The sequence below is a fragment of the Strix uralensis genome, chromosome 7 (assembly GCF_047716275.1).
Source record: "Strix uralensis isolate ZFMK-TIS-50842 chromosome 7, bStrUra1, whole genome shotgun sequence".
In the NCBI taxonomy this organism is placed as follows: Eukaryota; Metazoa; Chordata; class Aves; order Strigiformes; family Strigidae; genus Strix; species Strix uralensis.
In genome coordinates, this window is record NC_133978.1 from 27,279,360 (window position 1) to 27,290,872 (window position 11,513).

The following is an 11,513-nucleotide window of genomic DNA, read 5'->3' on the forward strand; positions in this document are numbered from 1 at the left end:
AAAGCTGATGCCTTTCAAATGTTCAGTTAGATGTTCTTAATACCTTCTGCTGCTCTTTAACCTCTTCTTTGTCTAGCAGCTGCATTTTAAAGAGCAGATGAAATCGTCTCAAGGATGGCAGGTCCTAATCTCAGTAACAGTTCCTATCCATTATAAGGTATGAAGTAAAATGATCTGTGAGTGGGTTTCTCTCAGATCCCACGTATCATTTTTACAGCAGCAAGAAAGGGAAATTATCAGGCAGTGAGGAGAAGCTGTTTATTTTTAACTTAGCCTTTCTTTTTAAGTTCCATTTCATAATTAAAGGGAATAAGGAGTGGAAGCCAATGAAAATACATAGCTAAAGGGATAAGTTGATCTCTAGTTCGCTGCAGAGATTATGATAAGTAGTGGGTAACACAGTAGAGACTTTGGGGCCTCTTGTTCCTTCCCTGTCCTCTTCCTAGAGTATCAAACTGAGTTCTTAGCTGCCTTTCAAAGGTGACACAGGAGAGCTGATTTAAAGGATGCTGCTTACAGAGCTCGCTGGTGCCCTTGGAGTTTATTAATCCTTACTGTGGTTTGAGGATGCCTCTGTTGAGTATCTGAAGAGATCTCTACTGAGAGCTAGCAAGGAGGAAGCCTAATTCTTTGTGGGGAAATGTTTACATCCATTGTCTGGGCACACCTGTGTGGCACCTCGCATGGCTGGGCATATGGGGGCACGGGGGAGTGAAGAGGCGCCCAGGGGGAAGGTTTCTGGGGAGTGGGGTAGCCCTGGGTAAGATACCTCCACTCAGAAGCCTGTTCTGCTCCTCACCTTTCAAACAAGGTTTCTGCCCTGCAGTTTATTAATCTTAGTCAGCTTGGCTTCCTCAGGTGGACTGGAGTATAACCCTCTGATTCATGCAGACGGCTAGATTCTTTATTGCTCAGAAGAACGTGCATTATACTATTATTCTCCATCCCTAGCGGATAGTTGCATCCCAGAGAAAGTTATTCCCGTACCCAGGTGGATTTCTTTGATTGTTGCTCTTGGCTCTGTGATACTTCTCACAGCTTCTGCACACAGGAACAAGAAGGCCAGACTGAATTTGGAGATGGCTGTCATTGCAGGCGGTTCTTTCTGTCTGCCAGTAGAGCTGACAGACAGCATTAGAAATGAGTCCTGGAGAGGAGGCTGCATGCTCTTGGAGCAGCAGGACACTGACAGGCTGTTCTTAAAAAATGTTGCAAAATGCTGATTCCTACCCATGGCTTGCCTCTGCAATGCTGGAGGACATCTGAGCTGCAGAGAGACTCTGCTGTGTGACCATCTCACCTGGAAACCACTTCCAAGACCCTTTTTTGCCCCCAGTCCTCATTTGGATGATTTCCTGTGGCTTCTGCCACCTCAGGCCCTAGCCTGCTTCTAGGCGGTTGCATTAGTGTCTCTGCCACATGCGAAGCTTGGGGGAAGCAAGCTTTTGAAGGAACCCTAAGCAAGTCTAGGTTTCCTAGAGCAAAGCATATAAGGACATGATTCAGTCCTGTAAAGGGCAGGAGCTGCCAGCTGCCTAAAAGTGACCTAGTGTTTACATTGTTGGGAGGACAAGAGAAGTAGAAGCGTTCCTTAGTGTTCTGGTCACTGTTGTCTTAAATCCTCTGCAATGCTTTTCTTAGGATCTTTTCTGAGTTGTGATGCCTTGGGGCACAGTCTTCTCCCTTTGCACCTTATACTATGTAGTCCTCCTGGCTGAGGCTTTTCATGTACAGAGGCTGCTGTAATGCAAACCCCAGATGTTGACATTCTGTTTAGCTCTCAGATCAAATGGTAACAGCCTAAGAAAGAGGTTCACTGTTTAAGAGAATTGTTTCAAGCATATGTTTTGCCCAGGAGTGCTGAGCTATATGGTTCCTGGTAGGAAGATTATTGTTACTTACCATCTCACAAATGTTTTGAGGAATGTGTTTGTCCATGCAATGCTTTGAAGCTAAAAAGCATTGTGGGAGTCCCTCTTGGTGTTCCCTAGTTAGGAAAATGAATAGTTCAATAGGAAAGAGATGTGTAACTATGAATTTGCAAGTATAGCCCAGTGCTGGGAGCAGAATAAGGCAGTAATATAAGCTGGAGTGTTTTGGTTGCAGTGAAGACAGATAATAAAATATCTCCTGGGCAGGAAGACCTGGATTTGTATTTCCATCCGTTTCCAAAACCAGAGTCTGTACCCGAGTTGGTCTTCTCTTAGGAACAAACTTCTGACAGACACTATCAGGAGAGAAGTGCAGTGCTCTGTGTGGAAGCTGACCTGAGCAGCTCTAGAAGCTGGTGGTTTAGCAGATTATGAATGATGATTAGCAAGCCAGGAGGGAGGCGTGCTGGTGAAGCCTAGTGTTGGAAGGACCATGGGGTCAGGCAAACCTGTGTTTGCATGGTGCCTACTGTGTTACATTTGGGTGTACACGTGGTAATTAGCAGCTTAATTTAATGAGATCAGGTCCACTTCTCCTGGTGACATAATAGTATTTGGAAAACTGCTGCTGTCATAGATATAGGCTCATCCACTGTTCTCATGAATGGAGAAAATCTGTAAATTTGAGGGCTGTTCCTTATTGGCATTAGGCAGACTTTAGTGCCCACCTCCGTGTTGTTAGTCATGAGCCAAATATTGGCTGTTAAAGCCATGTATGTTGCAAAAACAGGTGCCAGAGCTGTGATCTATCTCAGCCTTGTGCCTCCTATGCTGAGGCAGCTGTGGATGCTGACTCCTCTGCTGTGTCTGGCTGTCTCTGGTAGGTTTTGGAAGTGGTGCGCTCCAACTACGACACACTGACCCTGAAGCTGCAGGACGGACTGGACCAGTATGAGCGCTACTCGGAGCAGCATAAAGAGGCCGCCTTCTTCAAAGAGCTGGTAAGCTGCCTTGATTCTGCAGAACCAACAACCCTTTTCCAAAGTCTTTGCTTACGGCCTGGGCAGTAGCATTTGGAGTATAGCTGAGCAGCCCTGTTACTCCATTGGGCTGCCTCCAAAGATGGGACAGGAATAGGATCTGAACAGACACTGCAGGTCTCAACAGATCTGAAAGCTGTCTGCTGCGATACATGGCTGAGGAGAAACCACCAGGCTGCTCAGGCCAGCAACCGGTCAGTCAGTCTGTCCCTTCTGCCGTGGGGATCCACTGTGCTTTGTGGTGGTAAATTTGCATGGTGGAGGAGAAGACTGCTCCTACCTTGGGTTTATCACGCAGAGCAACTTAGCCTTTTTGCTGTTGTTAAGGGGACTACAAAGGATGGGACTGAGCAGAATATGTGGTGCTGGTGAAACACGTGCCTGCTCATTGCTTTCCTCCATCACTCATAAAATAGGGTTCCCAAGCAAAGAAAGCAAAGGCATTCCCTAGAAATGTCTCCTTGTCAGAGGAGAAGACTAATGGTAGGAAGCTCCACAAACATAATATAGTGAAGAAAAAACTGAGTCCAAATAATTTGGGTTGGTAGTTACATTCTTCAGCAAGCCAGCTTACTCACCCTGCTCACAACATTTTTTTGTCCGACAGCTGCATCACCAGGGAGGCAATGTTTTTGTAGTGGCTGGTATCTGAGGGGAGCCTGGTTTTCCTCACTTTTGAATCATTACAGCTTCAGCGAAGGGAGAGATCTCTAACTCTGGCAGCTTTCTCCACCAGTTTGGGAGCTGATTCCCTCTCCCAGCTCTGTCCTTGCTGATTGATGAGTAATTGATGCCTGCCCACTCCGTCACGAGTCTGCATGAGTTTGGGAATGTTATGCCTCCCTCTGTCTACTCTGCTCCAGAGCAAGCATGCCTGAATTGGTTTTGCTTCCTTCTACAGAATGCTTTTTAATGTTTTTTGGGTCATTCCAGCACTGCCATGGAGTAGTATATGGGCAAAAACACTTGCAGTCACTTTCGTGCCATTTCTCTGTGCTCTTTTGTGCCTGTTTTTGTCTCTGACCTGCTGTTTGATACCATATCTGGAATACATGCAAAGAAATTTGGCCATAGCCTTCCTGTGACACAGGCTTCTCCTATTACTGTACCCTGGAAATAAGATGCATTCATGTTTCTGTTGACATCTGTTCTGTCCCAAGGGCTCCTGCCCTCCTCAGCCAGCATCTCCTTCCCCAGCCTCTTGGCCACATGACTGCTCTGCTTCCTGCATGCCCCACTTTCCACTTGGCCTGGCAGAAGCTCAGGTTGATCATGCCAATTGATTAAAATGACATTCTCAGTCCTAAGATGATCACAGCTACAAAACACTTCAGCTAAAATTTTTTTCTTGCTAGCCCAATTTTTTTTCTTTCAAAATCCCAATTTTGTATCATTTAAGAATCTGTTTAGCATAACCAGTCCCTCCTCAGTTTCTTTCTGAAAACTGCCTGTCCAGGTACCCCTGGGACCCTCTCCTCAAGAGCATATGAAAGCCTGAATAATTACTGCCTAAATGTGCTGATTTGACCCAGTTGTGAATCTGTTTAATCCACATTTCTCTAGATGCCCTGAGAATTGGGACCCTATTAAATGTTCTTTACTCACAGCTAGAGAAAATCCCCTGCATTCCATTAAGCTGTTCCCTCAACACAGCAGGAAATCAACCTGATATGTTATGATTTGTCTTCAGCAAACCCAGCTGGCCTCCCATCCTCCACGCTGTTTTTCCCTCTAGGTGCACAGTAACTGATGGCTTTGTTAATTGTTCGAACAACTCATCAAAAAGGCCCTAGTCTGCCCTGTCCTCCCCATATCCTCTTCAAATCAGGTACTTGGCTTCCTTTTTGCGAGACTTCCAAGTCTTTACTTCGGCTTCTGTCGCTGGTCTGATGTTGGATAATATCCCCCTACCCTCAGTTTAACTGCTGAGGCTTGCAGAGTGAAGTTGCTGCAATATTCTTTGTGGATTCTGCCAAAGGAGCAGGGCTGGTGATGAACTACAGGTTTCCAGTATGGTTTCCAAACTCATGCTGGTCCCATCAGGTCTTCCTGAACAGGATCTGTTTGCAAATAATTCTTTCCAGATTCTGCCTGTTTTTCTTGTCTTTATCTGTGTGATTAGGCATTACAGCAAATCCTTCTTGGTGGGGAATGACACGCAGGAGCCATTTTCCTTTTCAGCTGCCTTTTCATCTCTCTGTGCTCCCATTAAGTGGGTGAGCAGAAACTTCCCCAAGCCGTTCTCTTGGCTCCTTTATGCTTAGAAATCTTGTTCTCACTCCTTTGACGTGCTCTGCTAATGCACTGCTTCACTTCTCTGGCTTTGCCTCAGTGCTGCTCTTTCTTGCTAATCCCAAAGAAAAGTCTGCTTTCTTCTCCCATTTCCTTTTCAAAGAAGCTTTCAAAGGCCTGCGATACTGCAGCCACATTGTGGTGGAAGGTGATGTGCAGAGTCAACTGGGTTTTCTGGCCTGTTGTGCTGCCTTTGAGGGGCTAGAGGAAGGAAGTTAGGAAGTTTTGTAACACTTTTTATTTCTTTTCCTTTGAACCCTCAGGGATGTCATTTGAGGCCTGTGCTGCTTTGATAGAATGAATGGTGTGGATGTGAGCTTTGGACCCTCGCATTGCAGCTGGAGGAAGTGTGGAAAGAGATTCAGCATCTTTCCAAAATATTCACTGTTTTTGCAGTTGGATAGGCTTCAGCGTAGTCTCAAAATAGTCTGATTAAGGATTGATTTCTGCAGGGGAAATTACACTAATTTGACTTTTAATTAGATGTAGTAGTCAGTGTAAACCTCCCTCCCATTGTACAAATTTCTTAAGAGCTGCTTGTTGATTTGAAATAAGTTTAATTGATGGGACTTGCTGAGAAATAGGACTGTACAATGTCACACACGTCCAGCTGTAATGACACAAAACTAGAACTGAATGTTTTCCTCACGTGGTTAATGCCACCACTTCATCCATTCTTTCATTTGCTCATTGTTCTCCAGGTAATGTCAGCATTTCGTGTGTTTCCCATTTCTTCAAAGTCTGTGGGTTAAATGTGATCCAAGCTGCTAATAGGGAAAAACAACTTTAAAAGCTCTTCTGGCCCTAGCGTGCTCCAGCATGCTCCATATAGAAGCAAGAGAGGACACGTGCTCTGCTTTTACTTCCTTGCAGAATGAATTTTAAAGCTCTGAGCTTACTTTCTGAGGCTGGTTTTGGCCCTTGTATAAGCCACTCCAGATAGTTCTGGTAGCTTCCAGGCTGGCAGCCAGGCCTGGGCTGCCCACTGCACCACCAGCTAGGAGGAGTCTTGGAGCGTAGCCTCATGGACTGAGCAGCTCAGCCAGACTGCAGGAAGCTTCTGAAGTTTATCCTTGTTACAGGCTGACACCTCCCTGTGTCACTGTCTGGTCTTCCAACCCCAAAAGGGAGATGAGCTCTGGCTCCCTGTGCTGAGCCCTGGAGCTGGAGATAACTTGATTTAACTCTAATTTGAGCTATTCTTACCTTTTAAGCTGGTTGGCTCAGAGCTGCCTGCTTTCTCACAGCACAAGAAATGCTGGGCACAGATTTTTAGAAACATCAGAGTCATCTTGTGTGTTGTTATCATGCCCACTCCTCTCCCCAACTTGTGTTAAAGCAGATCTAAGTCCATCTTGACCAAAGTTTGTGTCTAAGCTCTTCTTGAAACCTGAAAGTGTCTTTAAGTGAAATCAGCTCTGCACTGGCCCCAGGTGATCTACTCCACTGCTTCACAACCCATAGGTTTAAAAGTATTTCCTCTTTTTCTGTGTAAATCTTCTTTGTCTTAAATTAAGCTGAGTATTCTTGCCCCATCCCTGGGGAGCCAGAGAAATATTACTCACTGTTCTCTTTCTGACCTCATTTTACATAATGTAGAGTGTTTGCTCTATTCCTCCTAAACCTCTTTGCAAACTAAACAGGCTTAATTTCTTGTGCTCTACCCCATAGCTACAATTTCTGCTAAGCCCTGTGTTCTCATGACCTGCCAGTCTGGCCACCCGTTCTGGGCTTGTAGAGGCTGCTGCTGCATCCCTCTTGGAGACCTTGATGTGTGCGCAAGTTGGGCATCTTCTGCTGGTACCTGGCCCCTGAGAGCAGTTCCTGGCCTCAATTTCTGCTTGTTCTTTCTGTTGCTGGGACCCACTCTAGTCAGAATAAGGGTGCTGGCTTACACTACATGTGACATCTGCCCCTTTTCTGCAGGCAGTGACATTCCCCAGGCCAGAGGACTCTCCACATCTGTTTAGCCATGTTGTTCCCTGCTTGTCAGAACTGACTGGATCGCTGCGGTGGGGAGCGCTCTGTAGGACTGGGAGCAAATCCTGTCCGTGGGGCTCCTGTCTCCTGGCAGGGAGATGGCCCAGTGCAAACCCAGTGTTCTGGAGACCACTTGCAGTGGTGTTTAACATAGGCTATAACCTGCGGTTATCTTACAAGACATGATCTCAAACTATTTCAGTATGGACTAAGTCAAAAGACACCAGAGAAGAGAGGTGAGGGGGTGCTCCAAGGGAATAAAGATGCATGGGTTCTCTGCCAAGCATCCTGATAAAGGAGAGTTTGTGGTTTCTGCAGACGCCATAAAACTTAAATATTCTGTCTGTGTGTAGACAGCTTTGCTAGCTTGCTCGGGTTGTTCGGGTCTGTGCAATGGGGCTCACTGGGGTTCATTTCATGGCTTTCTCTGTTAACCTTCTATGTTTTGGTTTGCTTCTCACTCTTACACATTCTTCCTTTTGGGGAGCTTTCTGCCTTTCTCCTCTTTTTTTCTTACGAGGGCAGCAAGTGGAACCCTCGGCAGTATAAACACTGCTAACTTGCTCTTCCAGCCCCGCAGTGTTGCATTCCTTGTTCTGCTTCTATATAATTCATCCCCCAGTGTTTTTAAAAAGCACAAAGCACTAACCAGGTCAGCAACAACCTTATTATCACAGGCTCTGACTCTCTGGGAACTGTAATCCCGTTGTTTGGATGAGCTTGTGTCAGTTTTGCTTTCTGTCACTGCTGCACAGTGGCTGACACAGATGATGTTTGACTTTGTTTTCTTGTTGCTGAGTGCAGCTGAGACTGAGCCCAGTCTGGGGCCTGCGTGTTCGGCCAAGGAGTCTGCAGGCATGAAGGGGGAAGGGAAGCTGCTGGGCAACAGGGCTGCCCAGCTCTTCTTCACAGACTCTGCGGGTGACCAGAAGTCCGGGCATCATTGAGGGATAAAGGTGTCTCCTCTTCAGAGACAGCTAGTGAGCCAGCTTCAAGTGTGAGGCACTCGGCACAGAATACACACAGCTGGCTCTGAACCCATGGGTTTCTGCCAGCTTGGGTGATAATTTGTGTTTACAGCACAGTAGCATGGCCTCTGTCCTTTCCTTGACTCCATATCTTCGGCTCTGCAGGTTCTGGAGCAGGATAGAGGCCATGGCACTGCATTCATTCAGGAGAATGCTGGCTGGCACTCCAGCGGGCAGTGGTAGAAAATGCTCTTCCAGTTGCAGCCTGGAAGTGCTCACATTCCCCATCACTTTGCCCCAGAACAGGAAACACATGCATCCAAACAGAGCATCCTCTCCCATCCCTGCCTCATTTGGAATTTACTCTCCTTGGTGGGATGTCATTATAGACATTTCTGTTATTCCAGGAAGCAGCTAATCCTCAGGGATTTCTTGCTAAACTGGAGTCTCAGTGAGAACTGGCTGCAGCAAGTTCTCTGGGGCTATAACAGCATGCAGAACGGTTTCATCCTGAACCTGGAAGTCTGCAGTGTCAAAGCTGCCATGCTCTGGGGAGCCAGGCAGAGTCCCTTCGCTAAAACATCTTGTTTTGTCTCTGTCAGGTTCGGTCCATCAGCATCAATGTGAGGAAGAACCTTGCTTTCAACACGCTGAGCCAGGAGCTGCTGCTGAAGGAATTCTCTACGATCTCTTGAAGCGGGGACGCTGCTGCTGCACAGGGCTGACCAGAGACGGGCCTGTCTGGGCAGGGACACTACAGATCTGCAGCCGGTCACCCCTTGCCTTCCGCCTGCAGAAGGGACTGCATTTCTTTTAGGGGAGAGCCTTGCTGCTGTGTGTTTGATCCCAAGGCATGTGTTTCAACAGGACTGGGGCTGAGGAGAGGTGATCGGTGTGTTAAGGAGGAGGAGGAGGAAGCAATTTTGTGAGGTGCCATGAGGGTGGGCAGCTGTTCCTGTGACATAGCAATGGGAGATTCTTTCCGCAGCCTCAGGGAAAATGCACTGAAAACCTTTGTAGCAGAGCTGGGGAGAGCTCACAACCAAAATAATAAAACCAGTCCAGCTGTGTGAGACAGTTCTGGGTTGAGATCGCTCGCCTGCTCTACGGGTGAGGGCTGTTCTTTTCCATCAGCCTGCATCAACCTGCCCTCCCACAATGTAGGTCAAACCCACTACCATCCCACTGGGAATGACTTTGGGGTATGAAACAGTTTCCCCAAGGAGCAGGCCCTGCTCACTGCTGGCTCCTGACGTCAGAAGGTGTCACTTGAACCAAGCGTCGGATTACTGGAGAAGGAGAAATTCTGCCTCCAAGGCTGCTAGCTTACAGGGTCCAGTCTGAGCCAGTATGCAAGAATATGGGTCATCAAACAGAGCACTTTGTAACTGGAGACCAGCTCTGCTTGGGGTCACTGTTGCTTCCAGTAGTCCAGCCCATCTCTGCTGTTTCTAAGGTTGAGCAACATTTTTAGAAATTCCATTTTCAAGGGGCAAAGGACAGACTGACTCCATCTCCCCACTTCCCTTACTGCCCATCAGAGACTGCACTGCGACAATCCTCCTCTTCCTCACAGGAACGTCTGCCTTGCACATGTTTGCAAGTGCCTGGTGAGCTTCATGAATGCAAAGTCCCTGGTTCCTCCCTTGTGTGTAGCACGCAATTAAAATGCAGCTGAAGAAGTAGTTACTTCACTTTCTCACTTGCCCTCCTGTCTTCACCAAGCGACTTGCAGCAACAGTCTGCTGAGAACTTCCTAAGGAAGAGCTCTGGATGATGCTCAGCGGCACAGGCAGACCTTTCTGCTCCAGAGCCAGTGTTTCAGAGGTGCCCAGGTCTGGCGGAGCCTGTTCCGAGTGCTGTGTCAGGCTGCCAACTCAGGAATACGAAGCATAAACACCCATTCCCTGCTCGTGCATTTTTGGCTCCCAGCAGTGATGTTGGGATCTGTCCTGACTTGGTTGACTGAAGCAGTGAAGTTATTTACATCCCAGATCCACTTTTTTTTTTTTCCTAGAAAATTGTTCTTTGAAAAAAAGTGCCTAGTCCCACTCTTAGCCTCGTAGGTTAGTGTGAGTGATGTGAATGTCATGCTCATTTACTACCATTTTTAGGCAAGGCTTATTCATGCTAACGTGTTAATTGCGTTAATGTTTCATCTTTACCTGCCACGAGTATGGGAAACTGCAAGCTGTGTCCTTGGCCACCCACTGGGCACAGCACCCAATGAAGACCGTATATTTTCCTTGGAAGCACTGGCTTCTCCCAACAGGATGCTTTGCCTCGGCATGGAATTGTCTGGCTTTTCTCAGCTAAGCCAGACACTTATTTGCTGTCCTGCCATGCAAGTGTGTGGGAATGTATACATGTCAGAGGGACGGTGCTTGGGAGAGCAAGCAGGATCCATAAAATCACTCTGCTTGAGAGCAGGCCAGGACACATAGAAGGAGGCAGCTTCTCCAGTGGCAAATAAGTAAAGGTGCATCGGGGCACTGTTGTCTGTATGTGTGGGGAGCTCTTGCTAAATGATCTTGCCTCTGAGTGGGGGAGTTTCTTCTAAAGGGGGCTTTTGAGTTGCTTCCTTGAGGTGCAGCCCCAGCATAGTTGCTGTCAGAGCATTGAGTCACCCAGCTGTCCACATGCCTCCTTGTCTCTGATCCCACTTAGGCTGAGACTAGACAGATAGGTGAGAGAGTTGGGGATGAGTCTGCCTCAGCAATCTCCAAGATTTTCAGCTTTTGACTGTGGGCTCAACTGTCGAAGGTCTCGTCTTCCCTGGGCCGCTCCCTTGCTGGGATGAGCTGAGGAACCCAGGCTGTGACCAGGAGCAGCTCCTGAGGCCAGCCCTCATCCCAGGCTGAGCTGGAGAAGACTGACACACGTCCTCTTGTCACGCTGTCACCAAACCAAGCACTGTAAATGGATGTACATACAAACCTAGAGCTCAATAAATAGCAGAGCCCTGCCTGCCAGAGTGTGCAGTTTGTCCTTCACAGAGGGGAGAGTGGGGTTGTTACTTGTTACGGGGGTGGCCCTGTCACCATTTGGTGGCACACTGGCTGCAGCACGGCAGTCGCTTGCCCTTGGGCGCTTCCTACCTGTGCAGAGGGAGGTTGTAGTGCTGCTCAGTGATGCCTCCTCCTTGGTCCAGGCTGCAGGTACCGGCCAGTAGCCAGCAGCCCTCTGCCTCTTATGCGCCCCTGAGGCTGCCAGTGAGGAAAACACGAGCAAGGCCGAGCGCCGTGAGCGAGGGATGCAGAGGTGTACCTGTGCACGGTATGATGCTCTCTCTGCTGCTGGTGCCAGCAAACTCCTGCTTGCAGATTCTGCTGCAGATTTGCCTGTTTTGTTAAACACCCTAC

At 47.8% G+C, this 11,513-nt stretch overlaps 1 protein-coding gene across 4 annotated transcripts in view; it reads left to right on the top strand.

The window, feature by feature from the left end:
* The window catches only part of ARMH3 (armadillo like helical domain containing 3), a 132,891-nt gene extending 121,773 nt beyond the window's left edge, over nt 1-11,118 (top strand). For 2 of the 4 annotated variants that reach the window (XR_012629699.1, XM_074875118.1), the window contains exon 27: nt 2,756-2,874. Coding sequence is in view for 1 of the 4 variants with exons in the window: in XM_074875115.1 (XP_074731216.1) it covers nt 2,756-2,872; nt 8,754-8,846 (210 nt within the window). In the remaining 3 variants the exon portion in view is untranslated. Of the gene's footprint in view, nt 1-2,755; nt 2,875-8,753 lie in introns of those variants that run through there. The other 2 variants (XM_074875115.1, XR_012629700.1) reach the window with 2 other exon arrangements.
* Nucleotides 11,119-11,513: the final 395 nt, after the last annotated feature.